The following is a 25,749-nucleotide window of genomic DNA, read 5'->3' as shown; positions in this document are numbered from 1 at the left end:
CCAAATAACCTAAGTCTTATAACCACCAGTAACGGGTACCTAAAAGAAACCTAAAGATTAAAAAGGATCATACTTCAAAGTAGTACTTTGCAAGTCTCTCTGATCAGCCAAATGCACACTTAGAGAAGACCTACAATTTTAACCCAAGCTAAAAACTACAATGGACAATTGATTTGATTCCCATATATCCCATCCTACAACGAACAAAATGAAAGCCACAAAAACCCAGGTGGTATGACAAGGTACACTAAAAGACTCCTATTTTTGTTTTCATCAACAGGGAGGAAATTAATAAAGCAAAACAAACAAAAAAAAAATAGATATAAACAGACCATCACAAAATGATCAATTCACCTTCCAGTATAATCAGATATAAAGCCTCTGCAGCAACCAAAAATGTATGATCCCCATTGCATCTTATTCTAAGACCAAACCAGAATGCTAAATTTGAATTTGGAATAATGGGCAAGAAAAAGATATATAATCTAATCCCACTCTTTTTCCATCTTATTTTCTAACACTCCTCAACAAAACCCACTGCTCCCAACTGGCTGCTTTCTTGACTGCACCTTCCCAACTGTGCCAATCAGTCAAGATGTTTGCCTCTCCCCACCTTCTAAATCACATAGTACCTTAAGGAACAGCTCAGACTCTAATTCTTTAAGAAAATCTTCTTACTCGTTGTTTTACAAACTGCAAAATATTTATCCCATCTAATTTCTCTAATGATTTCTTATTCCTACAGTATTGTCCTCCAACTACACTGAACCTCCTTTTAGGCAGTAACTGTGTGCTGGGCCTAGCAGAAATTGGGCAATACTTCACTTGTTTGCTCAGGTGTGTCAGATCATGACATGCTTCTGCTTATAACCCATGGCTCCATAACAGGAGAAAAGTCCAAACCTTTTGGCAGAGCACAAGAAGGAAGCAATATGGTAGCATGAAAAGTGCACAGATTTGGGAGCACACACTCTTTCATGCCAGCCACATGATCCTGGTGAAGTCAAATTCTGAGATTCTGGTTCCTCAGCTGTAAAATGGGGATATCAATACCTTCTTCACAAAGTTACTTTGACTTAATGAAACAGTATATATGAAGCACCTTGCATGATAGGTTTAAAACAAACACATACACACAAACACACACACACGAGCTCTCTCCTAGAATCTTCTTTCCTCTCACAACCATCTCTGAAAGGGCCAACGTAGAGCTTTACTTTCTGCTCCTAATCCCAACATTTCCCACACTACAAACTTCACCCTGTTTAGCCATACCACACTTTTTTCCCCACCTGTGCCTCAGGGCCTTTGAACAAACCTGCTGTTCCAGCTTTTAAATAGTATCTTTTATCTGGTACACTTATTACTCATCCTTTGAGTACCAGGTTGATTACCACCTCCTCTGATAGGTGTTTTAGTATCTTCCAAGTAAGGTGAGTCACCTTCCTCCTAGCTTCCCAAAGCACTCTGTACATGCTCACATGAAGTTGTTGCCAGAGTGTCATCAATATTTACTTTAGGAGTAATCTCCATTAACTCCCCTAACTCACCAGTACCTGATTGGCACTCCGACACTTTCTTAATAAATGAATTAATAAACTGAATAGACACCAACTCAGACAAGGTAAATTGTCTGAAAGTCAAAAATGTGAGTTTAAATTTACCAGAAACTGTAGAAATGAAGCCAGGTTTAAAGAACTTCCTTAGCAATATCCTAGATGATCACAAGGTGGCAGTGTCTCCACATGAAAGGTCTGAGTGTGCAGCTCTATATAAATCAGGAAGCTAATACAAGAGATCAAGTTCAAGTTGACGGGGCTTCAAAGAATAAAAAGTAATAAGTCAAAGGAAAACTGACAGAATCAGCAAACACAATTACTAGGGGCCAATAAGGTAATGTGTAAAAAGGCTATTTATTCAGCTGATAATGCAATATGAAAACTTAAGTGGAGCCCAATCAGAGAAGAGAGTTGAAACAAAACAGCAGTGGCAGGAGTTGGAAGGTGGCTGTGGGCAAAGGATACTGAGCCTAGCAAAGGCTTCAGCTCAGAACAGGCCTCCTGTCAGCTGCAAACACAAACATCTAGGTCTTGGAGACAGAGACAAACAAAAACTGAAAGAATGGTACCCATGCAAAATCCAAATAATTTGGGACCAGCAGTTAGTGCTTTTGAAACAAGATGATCCTGACAAAATACGGAACAAGGAGGGTATCAGGGCTACAGGAAGGGATTCCTCCCACTTTAGCAGAGAAATTGCAATACAGCAATTGGCACAAGCCAGAAGTGGCCCAGAGGAGTGAGGAAGCGCCTCTACACGCTTTATATGGCAACAGTAACAAGGGCATTAAAACACAGAGAAGCCAAAAGATGGCAATCACTTTGTGATTAAGAATGGGTAATATGAGCACTGGTTGAATGTCCAGAAATAGTGGATAGGAAGACCATTCAGGGAAGAGCTGGTTTTACAGTTACACAGAGGGGTTAAATACAACTGAGATTCACATGTAGCATCAATAATCAATTTTTGAGATATTTTAGAAAGGTCACTTTGTATTACCCAGGATGTTACACCACACAGCACCATATTCACATGACAAAGCTGTTGGCATCTGGGAGAAAAGGATACAAGAATCTTGTCACCTAGAACAATTGGCTCACATCTTGAGCTAAAGAACCAGAAACAGAAATAAAGACTAACAACCATTCCAATACCTAAGTGGGGACAACCAGCAAGGAATCCCAGGGCACCAGCCAAGTGTTACCAAAAATAGGAGAATACCTGTTTCTTTTCCTGCATTTACTGTCTCAGCAACATCAACCAACCAAATGATAAAACCAGAAAACACACAGTCTTCCTAAGCTTCTCCTTCTCCATGCCCTCTGGTCACATTCTGTGTGTTTCTCTCCCAAGTCTCTCTTAATCGAAGCCTTTTACTGAAGTTCAGGGTCTCATTTTTACTCACCTATTCTGTTATTATAGCTTCTGACCAGCTGAGACTTGGAGTCTCAAATATATGATTAAGTCAAAAAAAAAAGGTGAAAATAACTATTTTTCTACAACAAGTTATCCTCTATCTTTCCACAGAAATCCAGAAAACCTCAGATCAGAGGTTTTCAATATCAAGAGCCCTCGGGACTTCACGCTGTCCCACCCTCCTTCAACCATAAGAGCTATTGCTGCTGAACTGAGTGTGATTTCCTTCCGCCACTGAAAAAAAAAGTCCTAACAATGGCCAGCTTCCAATATGCAGATGGCTTTTCAGATACACAGTAATTTTAATCTTTTTCCCAAATACATTACATCACTTCTGTTACTGGATTTATCACAAAGTTTAATAGTTATTTGTATTTTTTTGCTCCTTTGATGGGGCTCTAAGCTATAAGCTCAAAGACAAAATCTGTATGTTTTATTTTTGTATAACCAATGGCACGAAGTACGCTTACAGATAAATTAATGTAACACAGCATACTAAGTGACCCTAAAAACGATATGAGGCCCAAAAAAACGTAAAGTGCATACATCATTTTTACTAAGGCAAAATATATATAGTATGTTTTAGAAAGAGCTCTACAAAGAGTTAAAGTTTTTGACACTTACATTTTCTACCTTCAGAACAGTAATGTTGTATTATAAAATGATATATAGTTCATTTTATATAAATGATATAGTTCAAAATTATATAAATCTTATATATAAATTCCCACAATATAAAAACAAATAACATTTTAAAAGTAGAGGGTAATTTTTGTTCTATTTCCTGAAAGTTCTAAATTGTAAGGAAATTACTTAAAAACTCTGAAGAAAAAGAGGCGCCAATTTTAACACTAAGTTTTTCAGAAAATTCTTATTCTCCAATCAATAGCAACTCAATTAGAGGGGCGTGGAACCAACAAACAGAGTAAGTCAATACATCAATAAGAACTCCGAAAATTAATGAAAATATTAAGGAAATTTCAGCTTTTACATTGAAAATGTTAAGGGACATAGTGGACATCCAACTTTCTAAAAATCGTAATTCACAGCAGAGTGAACAATATAAACTACCGACTAACTAATAAAGCCAGAAATACTGTAGGCTCATTAAGGTAGTCATTCTTAAATTAATAGAATTCATCTGAAAAAATGGAATGAACCTTGCACCAAGGTCTGCCCCGTGGTTCACTTGGGAGAGTGTGGTGCTGATACCACCAAGGCCACAGGTTCAGATCCCTATATAGGGATGACTGGTTAGCTCACTTGGGAGAGCGTGGTGCTGACAACACCAAGTCAAGGGTTAAGATCCCCTTACCGGTCATCTTTTTAAAAAAGAAAAAAGAAATGATCCTTGCACCAGCAAGCTGCCAAAAAATAAACAAACAAAATGAAGGAGTGATGCACGGAGAGTTATGAAGTTATTCGATAAACTTTTTTTTTTAACAAAACGAAACAGTCAATGTAAATTACATATTTATTACAACATATCAAATCAATGATTCAGCTACACTAAGGGCAGAGGATCTATCCAAGGGCTCAAGGAGCAACTCCTCAAATTTAAAGGAGCAGTTAAATCTGAAAAATTAATTTAGAAACTACTAATAGATCATGAAATTAATTCACAAATTTGTCTTTTAGACTTATGCACTGTAATTTCATTTTTACAAAAAACCTATTCCTCACCTAGAGTAATCCAGGTCCCAGAAAAGTTGAACATAACTTATACACACCAAGAGACAGAGACAAATTCAAAGCCAAATCTGCCCAACTCCACTAAAGAAGTCATCTCCACAGCAAGAGACCACAACCATTCTGCAAAACAGTTTACACCTCTAACACACATTTATCAGAAAGCATATAAAGTAAGCCATATTTATGTACTACACATTACTTTAAACAGAGGTTTTTATTCAGTAAGTACTTTCTTGGAAAACTGATAAAAAGAATCTAACACCTAAGGTTGTGTAACCAGCCATTTTATGATGAAGTTAGACCACAGTAAAGGTCTTCATCTACAGATCAGAGGAGTACCTTCCTTCGAAATATAAAATTCAAAGAAAACAGGAACAGAGAAGAGACTAAATGCAAGGCATGGCAAATGCAAACTGGAAACATAAGCATAGTCCCTACCCTCACGGAGTTTACAGACTAATTACATTTCTTAATGTTTTTATTTAAATACTCTTCACCACAAAAATAAAACATTTTTATTTAGACACTAATAGTAAACATAGAAATACCATCATTGTCAACAAGTCTTAAAGTATCACCATATACACTTAATACAATCCTTAAGTATGTATGTGTGTGGTATGTCTGTGGGTACGTGTGAATTTTCACACTTACAGTAAACATGTACATCATAACATGCCAGGCTTGGTGGTTAAAAACCTTTGCCCTACAATTCTGTGCAAAAGCTAATTCTTCAAAGGTAATATATTTTCAAATAAATTAAAACCTTAGGTTTCTCCATTTTGGGGGGGTGGGGTGGGGTGGCTGTTTGGAATGGGGATCCAAACCCTAGACCTTGATATTATAACACCACGCTCTAATCAACTGAGCTAACTGGCCAGCCTCACCATTTTCTTTATGCACCCATACAAGTATAGTAAAATTCCAGAAACATGGACAGGAAAGGTACATCAAAATAAGGTTACATCTTGCTGGGTAAGAAAGGAAAGGAGATTTGAAGTACGCTGTCCCTTCTTAGGGAAAAAACAGTGTATTCTGTGTGCTGTTGCTTCTTAGGGAAAAAAATACTTGACAACCACCTAAGTAGTAGATGAGTGTTTTTGTAATAAATTAAAAACAAGACGGTAATGTAAAATAAAATAAAGGCTTGGCCACATCGGGAAGGAAAAAAAAAAAATAGTGCAATAATTAGATGTGGGTAAGAGAGTCAAAAAAAGACATTTCTCAAGGATGGAAGACACTGTGGCACCTTACAGTCTCTAGAAAAAGGGGCAGGAGGAAGAGATTGAAAATACCGGTGAGGACAGAAATAACCATATTGAAAAGCAAGAAGGACATCCCTTCCTCCTGGAGGCATGAGTGGCACAAGAGGCAAACGCAGATACAGATAAATTGAGGTATTTGGGAACAGAAAGTAGCGCTCGAGGGAGGCAGAGTCAGCTGGAGGAGGAGTGGGAAAGCTTGAAGGGGACATGCAGGGTTAGTGCCCTGCAGAGAAGTGGGACAGCTGCTGTGAAAACAGAAAACCAAGTTGACAAGAAGAAAGACTGTTAACAGCAGTGAGAACTCAGCTGAGACCTCAGGTTCTAAACTGCACATTTACAGATTTAAATGAAAATGCTATAAAAGACCCAGTAGGCCTCAATGAAGCTCTTTTACAGAGGAACAATTTCCTCTCCCGCAATAGAGATAAACCCCTCGACAAAATGCTATGAACACTTTTGAAAACATTCAGTCAGATGTATATGTGGAAAACAGGCAATGAGGTATGAGTTACACATATTTAGAGTATGTGTGTGTTTGTGTGTGTGTGTGTGTGTCTCCATTCAAAATTTTTTCCAGTCGTTGAATTTCTGATCCAAAGGTGTTGAGCACTTTAAATGTAACTATATATTAAACTGAAATGGTGAGGATGCCTGGCCATTAAGGGAAAACTTCAGCAGAACGGACAGCTTTAAAAACTCAGTTTCCATATCGCACCATGAGATAGCCCCAGGTTCTAAAAAACTTTTCAGAAGAACAAATTCCCAACTGATGACTCTTCTGCTCATTGATGGTATGCTGCAACTTTTACTATCATTTATCCAGTGTTTTTACATACATGTTTATCTCATTTCAGATTAAATTCTTAAATAAAGCCAACTCTAAATTAAGGTCCCTCGGGTTAGGAATTTACATGATCCACCTGAGTACTCCTGAGACAGCAAAACACCTAACGCATAGTAGTTAATAAATGAAAGGAAGGCAGAAATCACCTAGCAGTCTTCTCCACTGTGTAAAATTCAACTAATTTTATCAGACTTTCTAATACAAACACAACTCAATTCTAAATGGACAATTCTTAATTTTTTTAAAATTTAATTTTATCGGAACCACAACTCTCCCCCCAGTCTCAATACAATTTAATATGGCATTTTTGTCCTCTTGTTGGTTTACAAACAGTAACACTGTGGGAGGTAGAGCATCGCTACCATAATTCCTTCCTAACAAAAGTTTAAAACAGTGAAAAAATTGGGAGGCCAAAATGTACATTACCAAAACAATGAAGACAGTGACAATGATGTTAACAGCTAACATTTTTGTGCAATTAAGATGCACTGCTGTAAGCACTTTGTACTTAGGACATCTTATCCCCATGCCCACCCTGAAGAGTAGGAACTATTATTATTGTTTTCATATTACAGATGAGAAAAATGAGGCACAGAGGTGGATCAAAAGAGTATTATATTTACCTGGTGAAATTATTAAAACCATACACTTAGAAGTCACTAGCTCACAAACATAATAAGGAAAATGACTACTCGTCTCTTGGTCATAAAACCAAAGTCTGAAAGTCTTTGATATTCTGACTACACTGTTCTTTAAAGTAAGCTCAAGGGAGAACAAGAACAAACAAGTCATTCCCCGTGAGGTAATAACTTCAGGTTCCAGAAAGTGGGGTAGTATTACTAAGTTATCACTGATGTACATACACCACAAATATAGGTGTTCTTTAATTTTTAAAACTGCCCTCACACAAAATGGTAAGAGCAGAAGCATGCCTGCACAATGATCACAGAAGAAAATAATTCAATTACACTTCATCACAAGATTGGCCAAATACTAGGAATCGGATCGTGTGAATCTACAATTAGCCTCTGTGAATTTCTGGTCTTATGAAATCATGATTTATTGAATATCCACAGACTTCATCGCTTACTGTGACATAATTCTAACTAGTCAAATAAGAGCAACTGCTACAATCAACTCTAGCCACAAAGTCAGATGCATTCAGTCTAGTATTATCTAAAATACGGCTTTGCGTTACCAGCATGGTTCACATGCACGATGTAAACTGACAAAAAAAAAAACCCAAAAAACCCAGGTATGTTTGAAGACATTGAAATCTGTCATCAATTTGAAAGGAATAATAAATAATAACTGTTAGGGAGTCACAATAATGTAGGCAGAGCTGCTGGTGGGTTTCAGTTGCCACCTGTGGGCAGGACAGGTGCAGGGAGAGATTGTGTGTTTATCCCAGCATGTACACAAGCACTGGTCACTTTTTATGGTACCATGGCATAAAAAAGGGTGGAAAATGCTGGTGACTGGGTCAGAGTTAAGGTAGCAGAATCACAGTGCCCGGACTCAGATCCAGGTCCCACTTTAGGCAGTGGGTCCTCAGGCAAGTTCCTTATCTTCTCAAAGCCTCACAAGACATCTATAAAGCATAAGCAAATGAATGCACATAAAGCACTAATTAGAGTACATGGGACATGGAAAGTGCTTGCTAAATGTTTGCTATCACGTCATCATCATCAATATAGCCAAAACCATGTTTCAGAGGGCAAGGACAAAATAAAGTTGACGCTTACACTGCCACTAGACTGCTTCAATAAATGCCAATAATATTCATCAGAGATTTCTGCCCCTGGTATTTATACACCCATTCCATGGATAGCTTTTAATTGCACCTAAAAGAAATATTTTAAGTTATTTACACCTTAATTTCTTCGAGAATAAGTGTTTATGGCATTTGCCTCTTTTGTTAGTTTTCTCATTATCAATTATATTTTGGTTCATTTACTATGCTTTTATATGGTGGCTGTTCTTTTACACTCTACATGAGTATTTACAATTGCCTGCTGAACAGCTCCTAGATGGTATAGCTTCATAAGTACTACGGTTTGAGTGTGTCCCCCTGAATTCATGCATGGAGAATTTGGTCCGCAGTATGACAGTATTGGGAGATGGGGCCTTTAAGAGGTGATTAGGTCATTAAGTTAAGAGAGATTAACGGGAACTGACTTAATTCCTGCAGGAGTGAGTTCTCCCCCTCACAGGACTGGATTAGTTACCATGAGAGTAGGCTATGATAAAGCGAGATGCCTCTCCTATTCTGTCCCTTCCGCACACATTCGATCCCCCTCCGGCTTCTCTGCCACGTTATATAATGCAGCTTGAGGCCCTCATCAGAAGCCAACCAGATACCACCACCCAATCCTGGACTTCCCAGCCTCCAGAACCTTGAGCCCAAGTAAACCTCCTTTTTTAATAAATTACGCAGTCTTGGGTAGTATATTATAGCAACAGAAAATGGACTAAGACAATAAATTACAACCGAAGAATCGTCCTAGCTTCTATCCACCTGTATCTTCTAAATTCATCCCCAACTCTCCTATTCCCTCAGCCTTTGCCTCAGTTCAAGCACTGACCACCTAAGGTTACTGCAACGGTGCCCTGCCTGACTGCCCTGCCCACCCACTCAATCTAACCCACCATTCCTACTTTCATACAGCCGCAGGTATATGTCTTTGAGGATTGGGAGGTATTTTGTCACGTCAGTTTGCTGTTTGAAAATCAGCCACCAAGCTACAGATTAAAAGAGACGTAAGAAAGATATCAACCATCACAATACCACAATAGATGGACTATACTTAGATCTTGATTCAAATAAGTAAACTGTTAAAAAAAATTTTTTTTCTAGGCAAAGAAATTTGAGTATTTTTATGATATTAATGAAAAAATTTTTAAGGTTTGATGATAATATTTACTTTAAGTATTTATCTCTTAAAGATACATATCAAAATAATTATAAATAATTATGGATAAATTGATATGATGCCTGTGATTTGCTTCAAAATGATCCAGTTGAAGTAGGGAGAGTGGAGGTAAGAGATGAAGTATAACTGACCATGAGTTCACAATGCTGGATGAGGAGTATTTGGGGGTCCATCATACTACTGTCTCTAATATTGTGAGCGTTTGTAATTTTCCGTATATGATATTATTTAGGAGGGAAAAAACTCATTTCTAGTTGCCTGAAGAACCAAGACCATTTTTTTAAACAACACATTCACCAACAAGTACGACTGCAGCCTGCCTCTTCTCTTGACCCACACCACAAAGCCAGCTGCTCTAAACTTGCCACGATGTACAAAACAGTAGGCCAGGCCCCTTCCCCTCCCTGTGTCGCTGTACATCCTGTTCCTTCAGCTAAAAAAGTCTCTCTAGACTACTGGACACACCTTCGAGACCTCGTTCAAAGGGCCACTTCTCTGAGGCCCTCCCATTTCCCTCAAGAACTCCCCGGCCCTTCAACCCTTCGTACACACCTACGCTCTTACTGTTGCTTTGGTTTGTTAGTTTTTGCTGTTTTCCTTTTACTTCATTTCTACCTCCCTCAACAGACTACGGACTCCCTAAAGGGCAGAAGCTGTGGTTTATTTATTTCAATAAGTATTCCCTTATAATATGCCTAAAAGGTAGAAATTGTTTAATGAGTGCTCTGAAAAATAGGAAGGGAAGTCCACAGAACAACAGTCAGGCCTGGGGCAAACGTTACCAGCAAAATAATATGTCTAGTGCTATAAACCATAGTTTATATATGCTTCATATGCCAGTACTTATCTACTGTACGTCTATCACTGTTAAAAAATGAGTTGTCATTTTTTTTTAAGAATATGTTACTCATCCTGAAAGAAATATTAATATTATTTAAAGAAGAAACTATACCCAAGGAGATGTGGGCAGTCTTTTTTCCTGTTTCTGAAAGAAGTAAAACTAAAATATGACATTTATACTGTCTTTGCTTCTCATCTGGTGCAGTTGTAGGAAAATATGTTTTGTTCTGTAGGAAAGACTGTACACTATTTCTTATTTCTTAACGATAAAAACGTCAAAATACTTTATTAATGTGAAATAATATCTCTGACCTCCATGTGACAGATGTAGAGATAAACACAAATGTGAACTTATCAGGAAAGGACTGAACACTTATTTTAAGACAGGAAACAGTTGAAATGTTTCTCATTTCTAAACTATGAAAAACAAATTAACACAAAAACAAATTAATGCTGACTTAGCCAGATTACTAATACTTCTTTGATACTTTAAGGAAAGTAGTCACTGCATTATACATTGTACAAACAGAAGGGAAACACCTACTAGTATAAAACTTCATTTGCTTCATGTCTCTCATATCTCACAGTTTCACACATCAACCTGTAAAAGAGATAAAGACATGAGTTCAACATCCATTATTAAAGAACATATTAATAGTTTAAAAACTTAAGTAAGCCATGTAGTCTAGAAAGTTAAGATTATTTATATGGCTTGTCACACTCATTTATCAGCCTCAAGATAAATATTTTTGGTACCTGGGTTCACAAAATTAAACAAAACAAAATAAAATCCGATAAAGATATGCTAGAAAAAGAAAACATCTAATATGATGTCAACTTTGCCACATTTATTTTATGGGGGAAAAGACTGTATGTATTTTATACTTTGTAAATGGCATGTGGACAACTTAATGTTCCCCAAGGTAAATAGAAAATGAGAAGGAAACTAAAAGTTAGAAAGGAAAACCTATTAATTTAAAAAGCGATAACGTCATCCACAGCTCAATGTTAATGTTACTCAACACTATGGAATTTCAGACAAAAGTAGGCATTTATTAACTCAGTATTTTTATGACCAATGACTAAATGGAGGCTTTAGAACCTTAAAGATTTGTTATTTCAGCTGATTCATCCCTAAGGGAAAAAATTATAAAATTATGGAAAACATGAATAATGTTTAAATATTCTAAATTATCTGAAGAACAGCATCTTCAAGAAGCATCCTATTATATTAAGCCCAATTAAATTTCCCTCAAAATACAGAAATGCAAATCAGAGAATGACTATTCTGCCTTACAAAGGAACCAGTAAACAGAAGAGTCTGGCAATAAAAGTGATTATTTCAATAGCACCTTCATTTTGGTCAATGGGGCTGCTCTCTCCAACCTGGGAAGCACAGGGTTCAACCCACACCCGTCTTTCCTCTGTTTGCTAAATCCAATAAACAACTCTCTCGGGTACTCTTTTTCCTTGTTTTTCCCACTACTGCCACCCTACTGTAGAGGTCCTTGTCCTCAGTCTGTTCCTCAAACATTCCAACTGAACATCACTGAACTCCAGGAGGCAGCAGTAAACCTTGACTACACATCATTAAACATAAAATTTTCTTTATAGGTTGAATCACGATTCTTCATAGGAAAGGATGACAGTCACTAGGGATGGGTTTAAAAATATCTGTTCTTAAATGAAGTAACAGGCTCTGCCTTGTTTCCTGTTGCAACAGAAGGGTCCTGCCTGAGCCTCTTTAATTCTCTGGATCTCGTTCCTTCTCCTACATAAGACCCACCTTGCGATCCTACAAGCTTATCTTCTTCTCCCACATTACCATATATTTCTCCCTCTCTACTGAATCACTTCCACTAATATGTAAACACATCTTAGTACCGCCCATTGTGCAGGGTGATATCCCTCTCTCGATCCCACATCCCCTTCCAGCTATTATCTACATTTTGCTTTTCCCATTACAGAAAATTTTCTTTTAGTCTATGCACTCTATCTCCATTTTCTCACCTTTTCTCTACTCCCCCATCATTTGGGCCCTGAACCTCCAAAGAAAAGATTTTGCAAGTAATCAGCATCCTCTCTGTTATCTAAATCCTGTCCATCCTTATCTTAATTCCGCTTCTCAGCACCATTTGATTACGCCTATTTTTCTTCTTCTTCTTTTTCTTCTTATACCATTACCTTCTTTATGCTTCCCATCCTTGGTTTTCATGCTTAACTTACTAGTCATTTTTTCTGTCCCCTTGGTTTTTGTTTTTCGGCTGGCCAGTACAGGAATCGCACCCTGGACCTTGGTGTCATCAGCACCACGCTCTAACCAATGAGCAACCAGCCAACTCTTTTTTCTGTCTCCTCTGGATTCTTCCCCACCCCACTCCTCTACCTGACCTCTAAATGTTATTATCTCCACGGGCCTGCCCTTAGCCCTCTTCTCCTCTATACCCAAGTAATCTTACCCAGTTCATGATTTTAAATTTAATCTATAAACTGATGACTTCCAAAGCAATGCCGCAGAACTAATCTCTCATCAAGACATCCACTCATCTAAATTTCCTCCTAACTGTAGCCATTGGGAATGTGTAACAGCTACTTCATGTTTAAAATGTCCAAAACAGAACTTGAATTTCTTCCCAAAAAATATGCTTTCCCAAAATCAGATCCGAAACATTTATATCAACAACCTTAGAGTCGCCATTCCTGACTCTTCCCTTCATATCCATCTTTCTGCCAGCACCTTTTCCAAAATACATCCTCCAAAACTGACCAAGTTCCCCATATCTCCTTGGTTAAAACTAGTATGAGCTGTCATCCCACCATTATCTCTTACCAGGAACACAAAAGCAGACGTCTGCTTCTACTTTAGCATGCCTATTGTCCATTCTCCACATAGCTTCCAGAGAGATCTTTCTAAACATTAAGTCAGATCACCTCACATCTCTCCTCTTAATCCAAACTCCTTATCCTTGAGTACAGGACCCTACACTGCTTGCTATGCTTACTGTACCTTGTTATACTGTGGCCCCTGCCATCTCCTGAACCAAGCCTGATCCTATGACAGACCACCTGGGGCACCTTTACACTGCGAAAATCTCTGCATGCCTGCTTCAATTAAAATGTCATCTCCTTTCGACTCCAAAGTCAGAGCAGCTTAGCACCCATTCTTCCCATGCCCAATACACTAACTTATGAATAAATCAGCACTGATCCATTTATTTCAATTGTATCTGCCCCACTAGAAACCTAAGCTCCCTTATGGCAGGAGCTTAATTTACTTCAGTGCTATATATCTCCACAGCCTACACCAATATATAGCACATAGTAGGCACTCAATCAATAACTATTTACAGAATAATTTAACCAGTGCTATCAGAAAATTACGATAAAATCTCTTAGATGACAATATTCTAAATAAATGAAATAAGTACCAAAATGTTTTTGTCTTTAAACATTGTTAGGGAATGTTTTAGCAAAAGCATATTGATCATTCCTGAATTCCTAAAGAGTATAATAACTACAATGTAGTTATTTCTTAATGATCTAACGGTGCTTATATAATAATAATTACGCTCACTCATAATGCTAAAGAAAATACATATATTTCAGCAGGCTCTTGTTTCCAACACTAAATAGCCCCAAACAACAACTCTGCTTTTTATAGATTTCTGGTCTCTGGTCTTAACAACAGCATTCTCTTTCCCTTTGGTAAATATGCTGCTTCTAGTTTATATGGATTAAGGAGGTTAATATTAGAAAATTAGTCACAATTGTGTTGAGAAAATGTATATTTTCAAGTGAAGGTCTGAAAACCTTTACACTGCACTGAGTGTGTGTTCTTAGAGTGAAATAGTAACATTTTTTTTAACTGCTCAGAGTTAATTTATTGCTTACATATGGGTGGGTCACCACAACACACGGAACTGAAGCTTTCAAATAAATGAATGCCTCTTCTGCCCCACGCCCCGCACCCCCCCATAACAGAACACTAACTCTGCTCTACTGCCAATACTGAATAAACAGACCAGAAATCTTGATTAAGAGCTTTTTTTTCTCCCTAAAATAGGAAAACTATACTATGTGGGAGTCTTAAGTCATTGTTCTCTATTAATCCCAGGGTAAAACCTTTATTTATAAAATTCAAAGAAAATAATTTATCTAAAAGAGGTGTATTTCTTCAGAAATGGTAGTATTAAAAAAAAAAAAGTTTATCCAAGTCATTGGGTATATCTGTATCTCTATTCTTGTTACACAAATAGACTAAGCTATATCCTTGAATCAATCAATTCCTTCTAACCAAAAATTGCCTTTGAAATGGCAGAAAGTTGATGGTTCTGAACTTCAGTTCTGAACTTTGATAGGTATACAAAACTTCATGATATCATTATTTCTACTTTTGTAATTTTGAAATATTCTGTAAGTATTAAAAATCTTCTTTCTATTGCATAGAATTCCTATTATCCAAATAATTTTATAACCACACACACTATAAACATAAATTATATAATCTGTATAAATATTACCCATGTGTGTTTTTATGTGAACAATGGCAATGTGACCTTTGTATGTACATATTAATTAATTGTATTTGAGGATTAATTGCATTCAATTAAATAAACAATTGTTACTACAATTTTTTGTTACGAAAGTTGTCATCACAAAAAATGAAATGAAAGTTACACACTTTAAAAATTATTCTTGCTTTGATTTGAGCCATCTCTAAAATCCCAATAGTTTTGCCCTTTCTAATAAAATTTGAATGAATTTTTAAACACTTAATGTGCAATCTACTTTAAATGATTTTCATTAAAAAATTAATTTTAGAAGTATTCGATCCTCTTGATACTTTTTTCAATTAACAACTAAATATGAAGTTGACATGCTCACAAAGTAAGTGGTGTTTAAAGAGTAAAGGGGATATATATATATAGTAAAAGTATTCCTTTCATAATTAAAAACTGTTGCCATCAAAACCAGCTGGAGTTGGAGAAAACAGGCCCTTCCCATTATGTCCTAGTTGGTGTTTATATGTGATCTATCTTTCCAAAGTCCTTTATTTTCTATTCCACTTAAGGTAAAATCACTTCTATTCTTTAGAATGAAGCCCGGATAATCATCAAGTTACTATACAATTGTACAACAGAAGTGATAAAATTTTTATATAAGCAGACCATATAAAAACAAATATAGTATATAAAATGTTTCCCAGAAAGAGGCAGTCTACTTAATGCAATAAATATATGTATATAAAGACCTAGAACATACTAAAATAATGAACCTAATTATTCTGTGAATAATTAAAAATGTTTTGGTTTCTGATATATCTGAGTGCTAAGCTGTAGATTTTTATTTGCCAGAACAGCAAACAATGCCCCATTTGATATAATCACCAAGTGGTCTTTCACCTACTTTATAGGAGGTGGGAGGAAGGGTAACAAGGAGGGGAAAGAGAGAGGGAGAGAGGTACCAAGATGGGGAAAAATATTACTATAGCAGAAATGTCAAAAAAAAAATCTGTAAAATTTATAAAGCCAAGTATAGAGGCTAGATGAAGCAGAGTTTTCATAAGTCTTCTTTAGGCCTACTTTTTAACTATAATAAATGATCCTATAACATTGCAGCATTCTATTATTATTAAATCAATAGTAAAATGACATACCTTAGTTGATGCTCCCTCAAGTTTGATAAGGCTTCCATACCATGTAAATAGGAATATACTATTTCCAGATCCTGTTGAAAGAAAAAGATAGAAATTATTAGACATGTCAGGAAAGGTTTCTAAAATAAGACACTATATCTCAGACCAAACTAAGCTACGGATAGCTTTAAAAAAATACATGCTTTCTTAGGCATTAAAAATAAACATTATTAAAAGAAAAGCTGAATTGTACAAACGTCATTCATTATCACTGCCGTTGAGATATGCACAAAACCTATTACAATATAAAATAAATTGACTTAAACTTATGAAAATAAATGATTTATAAGTTGTTCTTTATCACCTACTTTCTGCCTTTTATATCAAAATAGAAAATGTTTTAATTTCAATATATAGATATTTGCCAATACCATGATTAAATCAGATTATTCTTAGTCAAAATAGAATACATATCATTTCATGACTACACTTAAAAACATAAATTCAATTTTTCAAATTCTTACCAAAATTACATTTTTTATATACAGAAAAATTTAAATTTTCTTTTTTTTTTTTTTTTTTTTTGTTGTTGTCTTTTTCGTGACTGGTACTCAACCAGTGAGTGCACCTGCCATTCCTATATAGGATCCGAACCCGCGGTGGGAGCGTCGCTGCACTCCCAGCGCTGCACTCTCCCGAGTGCGCCACGGGGTCGGCCCAGAAAAATTTAAATTTTCTAGGTCACATTATGATAAACAGAAAAAAAGATTCAAAGTTACTCATAAAAATTCAGAAAAGGTAAAAATTCAAAGTCCTGCTTATATTCACATATGACAAGCCAAAGGGAATTAGAATTTTAAGATTCCAATGAATACCTAGGATTACACAGTTTGTGATATCACAAATATCAGTGATTTTTTTTTGCTACCAAATAATATTCCATTGTAGATATATACTACATTTTGTTTATCCATTTATCAATTAATGGACATGGACTTTCCCCACTTTTTGGCTATTGTGAGCAATGCTGCTCTGAGCTCTTGTGTATAAGGGTTTTTTTAAACACCATTTTCAATTCTCATAGGTATATACCTATGAGTGGAATCACTCTGGTTCACATGATAACTCTATGCTTAACTTTTTAACAATCTGCCAAGCTACTTTCCTTAGTGGCTGCATGATTTTACAACCCCATCAGCAATGTGTAAAGATTTCAATTTCCCTAATCTTTGCCAACATTTGTATTGTCTCTTTGTATCTTAGCCATTCTACTGGGTATGAAGTAGTATCTCACTGTAGTTTTGATTTGCATTTCCCTAATGACTAAAAGCATGTTGAGCATCTTTTCATGTGCTGTTTGAGAAATGTGTCTATTCAAATTCTTTGTCCAAGTTTTAATTGGGTTATTTGTCTTTGTATCATTTAATTGTAAGAGTTCTTTATATATTCTGAATAGAAAGTCCTTCTCAGATATATAATTTGCAAATATTTTCTCCCATTCTGTGGACGCTTTTCCTTTCCTTGATGATGTCCTTTGAAGGGCAAAGTTTTAATTTTGATAAACTCTAATTTATCTATTTTTTTCTTTTGTTGCATGTGCTTTCAGTCATATTTAAGAAACCACTACCTAACCCACAATGGCAATTATTTACTACTATATTTTCTTCTGAGAGTTCTATTATTTTAGCTCTTACATTTAGGTCTATGATCCATCTCAAGTTAATTTTCATATATAGTGTGAAGTACGGATCCAACTTTATTCATTTGCATGTGGATATCAAGTTGTCCCAGCACCATTTGTTGAATGAAAAGACTATTCTTGCCTCCATTGAACTGTATTGGTATGCTTGTTGAAAAGTCAATTGATCATAAAGGTAAGGGTTTATTTCTGGAATATCATTCTATTCCATTGGCCTGTTTCTATACTGATGCCAGTACCACACTGTTGTGATTATGTAGCTCTGTAGTTAAGTTTTTAAATTGGGAAGTGTGAGTGTTCCAACCTTGTTCTACTTCTTCAGGACTCTTTTGGGTGCCTTGCATTTTCAATCTGAATTTTAGGGTCAGCTTGTCAATTTAATACGGACTTCATTGAATCTGCACATCAATTTGGGTAACACTGCCATCTTAACAGTATTAAGTCTCCTCGTCCATGATATGAGATGGCTTTTCATTTACTTATGTCATTTTTATTTCTTTCAACAATGTTTTCCACTTTTCAGTGTACAAGTCATACCTCCTTGGTTAAACTTAATTTTTTAATTAAGAAAATTTTGTAGCCTTAGGAAAACATTTAAAAACAATTAGAACTCTATATGCAATTAAACTTTATATATTAAGGGCACAGATGACAATAATTCATAGAATAACTAGATAAGGAATCAGAAACCTTTTTAAGAGGATACTAAGTCTTCAGCCTAAAATATTTTATTGTAGTCCTTAAAATAATATTATGATGTGCTAAGAGGAAAAAAGGCTTGATTTATAACTTTAAATAATTCCCATTCAAAATTTATCAATTTTAGGAACTTAAAATGTCACCCTCTGGGGGTCATCTTTCAAATAAACTGATGGCCTTTCGTTTTACTCATCTGTAATCTTTGATATTTCTGAGAAGTCTTTTATTTATTTATTTATTTAATTTTTATTGAATCAAAATTGATTATACATATTTTTGGGGTTCCACATTGAGATATGTTGATCAAATCAATATTACTAGCATATACATTGTTACAAACGTAATTATTCTTTATGCCCCTTGTCCAATCCCTCCCCATCCCCTTTTCCCTCCCCCCTCTAATTACCCTAGATTTCCTCTCTCCCTCTGAAAGAACAACGGTTACTCTGTTGATTCCCTGCCCAAATGATCTGTCCAATGCTGAGAGGCATGATTAAGTCTCCCGATACAATCATAGAGCAGATGCCTCTTCTGTCACTATGAAATGGGCTCTGTGGGGAGAGCCCATTTCCTCCTCCTTTATCTCTGCTGGTGACTCTCTTTGTGTCAATTCACTCCAGTAGTTGGCAGACCATCTGCATGGTGGTTGTGGTGTCTAGTCACCTTCGCAGCAGCCATGATATTGTGGTGGCTGTGGTGGGCCATCCACATGGAGGAGATGATTTTGGCATGCTCCTTGGTGCTGGTGGTGTGCCTGGCTGTGGAGAGTGTCTAACCCCCGGCTCCATACCCCGAGTCCCTGGGTTGGCCCCAAGGTGCTGTTGTGGTGAGCCTGGTTGGGTGGGGGGGCGTCCAGTCCCCAGCTCCACACCCCAGGATGCTGGTTGGGTCCTGAGGTGCTGGAGAATTGTGCCAGGTTGCGGGAGGGGGGTCTGGTCTCCTTCTTCCTGCCCCGGGACCCTGGGCAGTCCCTGAAGTGCTGACGCGGTTGCCTGGTTGTGGAAGGGGGTCCGGTCCCCTTCTCCATGCCCCAGGTCCCCAGGCAGGCCCCAAGGCACTGGCGCAGTGAGCCTAGTGTGGGGGAGTGGGGGGTCCAGCCCCCACCTCCATACCCCAAGAACCTGGGCAGGTCCCAAGGCTCTGGCAGAGTGTGCCTGGTTGTGGGGGGTGGGGTCCAGTTACCAGCTCCATACCCCAGGAACCCGGGCAGATCCCAAGGTGCTTATGTGGTGAGCCTGGTCGTGAGAGGGGGGTCCAGTCCCCTTCTCCATGCCCCAGGTCCCCAGGCAGACCCCAAGGTGCTGGCGAGATGTGCCTGGTTGTGGGAGTAGGGTCTGGTCCCCTTCTCCATGCCCCAGATCCCCGGGCAGGCCCCGAGGCATTGACACAATGAGCCTGTCTGTGGGAAGGGGGTCCAGTCATCGGATCCATACCCCAGGACCCTGGGGGGGGCCCGAGGCCCTGGCACGGTGTGCCTGGTTATGGGAGGGGGGTCTGATCCCCTTCTCCATGCTTCAGGTCCCCGGGCAGACTCTGAGGCACTGGCAAGGTGTGCCTGGTTGTGGGACGGGGGGCCAGTCCCCTTCTCCAAGCCCCAGGTCCCCAATAGGCCCTCAGGCACTGGTACAGTGTGCCTGGTTGCAAGAGGGGGGTCCAGTCACCTTTTCCATGCCCCGGGTCCCTGGGTGGGCCCCAGGGTGCTGGCATCGTGTGCCTTGTTGCAAGAGGGGGGTCTGGTCCCTTTTTCCATGCCTCATGTCCCGTGGTGGGCCCCAAGGCATTACTGGTGTGCCTGGGCCAGAACCAACTTTTTGTCCTACACTTACTTCTAACATGAAGGAACTTCCTATGGGAACCAGTACTTAAGCTGTGTGGTTGAGTAAATTGCTGCTTTGCTACTGTTTCCCTAAGAAAGGCTTTTTGTGCAGCTCAGAGTTTAATGGTTGACACTATAGGTACTTCCAGCTCTCCAGATACTTGGTGCACCTGGGTTGTGTGGAAACTCTGATCTGGGCCTGAGTTTTTTCATCGAATTGCACCCCATGCAATTCTGCATTCCCAACCAGTCTCCTCTGAGTGGTCCTGTGATGATTTGGGGGGTGGATCAGCTGTCCTTGCTGTGTCCCAGTTTTCTTCTGGGGAGCCTGTCTCCCCCACCACTCATGCTCCAAACACTTCTCATGGGACAGGCCCTGTGCCAGTCCCTTGCGATGACTCACCAGCCTCTGAATGGCTCTCCTTTTTCAGCTGTTCTGGCTCCTCACTCTTGCATGGGTCCATGGGAACCCTATTAGTGGTCTTGCTGTCCTGGGGGCCAACAGAGTCCTCTTCTCCCCTGCCGCCTCCAAGTAATTCCACCTAAGGGCACAGCTGCGGCTTCTGCGAGTTCCTGCTCCATGCGCTCCAGCATTAAAGCAGCCACAGCCACAGCCTGAAACACTGATAGCAGTTTTTTCTTTCTCTCACCATGGTTTCTCCCGCCTTCATGAGTTCCATAGGTCTTTCCTCCACTTCACCTGAGCTCCAGTGGTCCCAGCTTGGCTGATGTTACATTTTTATAGTTGTAAATTCGTTGATTTGTGGGAGAGAGTGACACTGGGGACCGTCTATTCCACCATCTAGACCAGAAGCCACTGAGAAGTCTTTTAAAAGCTATTTAAAAATTGGAATGTAAAAATAGCCCTTATAAATTCAGTACAAATAAAAAAGCTGAAACAAAAATGTTCCACCATCCACTTGACAAAGTATGCATTCCTAAAGCTAATAAACACCTTCATCAGAAGCAATCAGACTCCAATCATAATGTTCTATTTGTATTGAAGAAAAGTCAATAAAAATGTTTGAATTAGAACTTTTCTTTCTTAATACTTATAATAAAAGATCCTTCTGGATAATTCTAAAGTTCATATTCTAGTTTAAATATTACAAATTTGTATGCTACAAGTCACTAAATAGTACAGAAAGACTGCCCTCCCATTTCTGAAGAGTTTAGATCCTAATACTAAAGTCTTACATTTTTTTCACTAAAGTTTCAGTCAACTATTACAATCTGCCCAAGGCCTACACGGCTAACAGACAAGACTATTTACATTCATTTAACACTCATCAAGCAAATAAATTTACACTGACCAAAAAAGTATATTTCTGAAAGTATTAGAAAGGAACAGAATTTTGAAAATCTATTTCTGGAAAGGAGGGAGAGGTCTAAAAGAAATATGATAGGAGCAAGAATTTGGAAGCGTTGAGACAGAATCAAGGAAAGAACAGCTTTAAAAGCTTAAGAGAGAACACTCTTGAAAGTAAAGTCTCTTTTCCTTCAACAAAACGAAGTAAAATCAAAGTAAACAAGCTGGGTCCTTGATCAAATGACCCTTTATTAATCTGTTGCTTTTTAACATTATGGAGTTTCATAGCTCTGTATAAGGGTCACATTCCTGAATAAGTCAAGTTATACATTATGTATGTATGTCATGGACTTAACACTTTTGAGTATGAATGTATAACTTATGATTATAAAGAATATGTCTATGAATAATAATTACCACCATTATTTCTTAATCTTAAGACAATATTTGCAAATTAAATTGTTGATTACAAACACGTTATGTGTGTCAGTATAACATGCACAGGCTTAACAATGAGTATGAATGTATAACTTGTATGATTATAAAGAATTTATCAACCATTATTTCTTTATCTTGAGACAATATGTTTAATTATAACTTGAAAATTAAATGAGACCGATGATTAGTAAATTAAAATGTAGAGAACATGGAATATTATTACCTATAACTCAGTAAACAGGTCAAGAAGTTGTTACTGAACCTGTATCATAAAACTAAGAGTGAAGGAAAGAGACAATAGACTACATCATACTATTACTACATGACCAAGGAATAAGAGCAGTTTTTCCTCCCATATATATATGTAGCTTCATAAATAAAACACTCACATCTCACATAATTATGATTTTGGGGGGAAGTACTTTTAAACATATGTCTCTCAAGCAATACACAACCAGAAAATCCTATGTAACTGTCTCATGTGAATATTTTATACATGAGGATACTTCAAAAAGTTTGTAGAAAAATACAGTTAGAAGATAATATGACGCTTTCCATGAAATTTTTGAACACTCCCCGTATCTAACCAAACCATAAATTTCTTAAATAAATTCAACAATTTTATGGCCACAATTTCTTCTATTACTCTTAGAGTAAGTCATCCCCAAAGAAACCTGCTTTAAATGGTCTATGCCACAGGGATATTATAAACTAGGGAAGCAGACAGCGTTATTCTACATTATTCTCTTAAACGAAAGGCAATATTGTTTAGCTTGAACTTTACAGACTGATTCTATCTAAACTTGAGATTGCTTAATTGAAACAGGAGAGTTTAAGAAATTGGTGTCTTGGTGACTAGCAGACAAGTAATGTCTCACTATACAATCTGAACGTGACCGTCACAAATTTGGAAATGTGTTAAAAAAAAAAAAACGGGAACACTACGGCTAAGGCATCAGGAAATCTCTGCTCTCTGACCCTGAGGAATGAAAGTTCCTCCTTTCCAGATAAGCAAAAGAAATGCAAATTAAAAGAATGAGGAATCTATGTTCAAGATTTTCTTCAATAAAGAGCCCAGTTGCCAAATATTAAGTTGACCCATGATTAGGGATTGCAAGTAGGGTAAGCAACACTGAAAGGCAAAAAGGAAGACAAGTTTTCTTCTCTTTTCCTAGGAGCAAGGTAGACTGGTTCAGTATTTTGAAATAGGCAAACACTGCCTTTTGAATCTTCCTTGTAACATTTTCTACCCTCTCCCCAGGTACAGAGACCTCACATTACCTAAAGCCCCATACTGAGTCACTATGCCCTGGTCTAAAAATTAAAGGAAGGCAATCTGAACACAATCGCAAGTGTGAGTGATCACTTAGGGCCCTCCATGGGAATCATCTGTCGGCATTTACATTTCCATAGTTCCAACAAATCTCTAAGTGGTATGAGATTTCAGGCAGCAGAACTAACAGAGAGGAAATGTATCAGCAGTGTAAGGGAGGAGGATCTGGCAGCAAGAGAGACCACTGCAAAGCAGCCCAGCTAGCTCTGCCCTGCCCAGGAATATCCTCACCTCTTTCCTGCCCACAGTGGACACCCCAAACTGCTTCTCTTCCTTTACTTCTCACTCAACTTTCAATGCTTATTTCCCCTTAGTGATTGACTTTTATGAAAACAATCTGCTAGCTGGCATGAAATTGCCTCTACCCAAAAAGGGAAAGGAAAAAGAAAGTGCAAGTGAATAAGGGTGAGGTGCTGAAGAATTCCTTGCTCCTCAAACCAACCTGAAATTTGCAGCCATCAGTGAAAACCAGATAGGAGTCAACACAGAGAGAGAGTTTTCTCTTAAGATCTACAAGGACATGGATGGCCCTATTGTAGGTAAAATGAAGGAAAATGGTCAGGGCCCCTCAGATGTTCAGAATCTTGCCGAGCATTTGATGTAAATATGCACATGCGCCCAAGTGTTCCTTGGTTATTGTGTAATGTAATTGCACGTGTGCACCCAGGTGTCCCAGGTTATGGACTTAAGTATAAAGGACAAGTGGGTCTGATCCATAGGGCTCCCCACCCCTGGGGGTGCTATGGGGAGGTCACTACTGCTACTGCTACTGGGGGCTGTTGCTGCAAGCCGTTGCCACTAGTGCCCCTGGGATGCCCCGAGAAGGCTGCCACTGCTGCTGCCACTAGTGCCCCTGGGACACCCCAAGAAGGCTGACACTGCTGCTGCCACCAGATCTGCTGTAATCGGCTGCTGCTGAAGATTGAGATAACTAAAATAATGAAATGTTTTGGCTTTAGTTATAAATCGCCTAACCCTACAATTGGCATAATCATGTAGCAATATACTGATATTCTTAGATTCTTTTTTTTCTCTCTCCACACAAATGAGAGATATTCACAGAATGAAGTTATGTTTCAACAAACTTGACTATAGAAAAAAATGCTGGAAAGTTAAATCACCTAAATTTCCACTTTTGTCAAGAAACTGGCATGCAAATGAGAAGTTTCTAACATCCCTAACTGCACTTCCCAAGGAAAATAAAATTCACATGACTATTACTATTTTAAAGAGCCCTTAGAAAACGTAAGCTATTTTTTCCCAAAAAATTCTCTAGTCATTGAGTATAAACAGGAACATGTTGCTCTAAACAGGAAGCAGCATTTTTTTTTAGCACAATAAGCCTTTCGTTCAACCCTAGGAAGGACATCCTTTTTTCAAAAATAGATGCTATTTGAAGACAGATTAAAGTTACTGTAGCAGTAGACAAAGATATTGACAGGCCATTTGAATGAAGCCTTCCCATGAAAAACAGACTCCTTTTATTTGCCTCAATATAAGCCAGGTTCAAAACTCAAAAGCAGCATCGTCTAAGTACTTTAGGAGAGTTATTGTTCACAACCTAAAAGTCAACCCTCTTGCTCAGAGTCTGTAAACACAATGCACACCTAACGGGAAAGAAGTCAGAGGGAAAGTCTGACTTCGCATCCTGGACTTTCTCAAATTTTTCCTTAGAGGTTCATTCAGAATATAAGGCCTCATAGCAAACTTATAATTCACTTAAAACTAGCTTTAAATTTCATTTGTTTGCCAGTGTCAAGATTTCACTAACAATATACAGTATATTTTAATATGATCTTTGAAAAACCGAGAGAAGATCACTACTCCTCCACCTCCTTCCCACCTGCCCACCCCTGCCTGCCTACGATATTTGCTGGTGTCCTCAATAGTCTTTGTTGCTTGTACACAACAAAAAATAATGGGGGGAGGGGATTACTTTGCACTGCACCATTGGAAAAAATACATATCTTTTTCCTTTAAAATGGGTTTTGTTTTATATGTGAAGCCATATATTTAAACTACGAGTATATTTGGAAGTAGGCTGATTCCTTTAAAAAGACTATCTCAATCTTCAAAGAAACTGAGGCCAAGACTGTGAGACAATTATAAGACTTGTAAAGGTCGAGATCTAGATGGTAAATGTCTATGGATTTAAACATAAGGAGAAAGAGAGAGGGGCATTTTGCATAAAGTGACAGTGGTCACAGGACCAGGAACTGTACTGGTTCCAACATATTCTCCCCTGTGGATCCAACAGAGAGAGAAACTTG

General features: G+C 38.0%; 1 protein-coding gene across 5 annotated transcripts in view; it reads right to left on the bottom strand.

The window, feature by feature from the left end:
* The window catches only part of RAPGEF2 (Rap guanine nucleotide exchange factor 2), a 249,845-nt gene that overhangs the window by 153,974 nt on the left and 70,122 nt on the right, over positions 1–25,749 (bottom strand). For all 5 annotated transcript variants that reach the window (XM_063108820.1, XM_063108823.1, XM_063108822.1 and 2 more), the window contains exons 2-3: positions 16,207–16,277; positions 11,095–11,151 (exon numbers count right to left, since the gene is read on the bottom strand). In XM_063108820.1, coding sequence (XP_062964890.1) covers positions 11,095–11,151; positions 16,207–16,277 — 128 coding nt within the window. The remainder of the gene's footprint in view (positions 1–11,094; positions 11,152–16,206; positions 16,278–25,749) is intronic.

The sequence above is a fragment of the Cynocephalus volans genome, chromosome 9 (assembly GCF_027409185.1).
Source record: "Cynocephalus volans isolate mCynVol1 chromosome 9, mCynVol1.pri, whole genome shotgun sequence".
Classification (NCBI taxonomy): Eukaryota; Metazoa; Chordata; class Mammalia; order Dermoptera; family Cynocephalidae; genus Cynocephalus; species Cynocephalus volans.
Note: the sequence above shows the minus strand (reverse complement) of the source record. Positions and strands in the feature narration are given on the sequence as shown.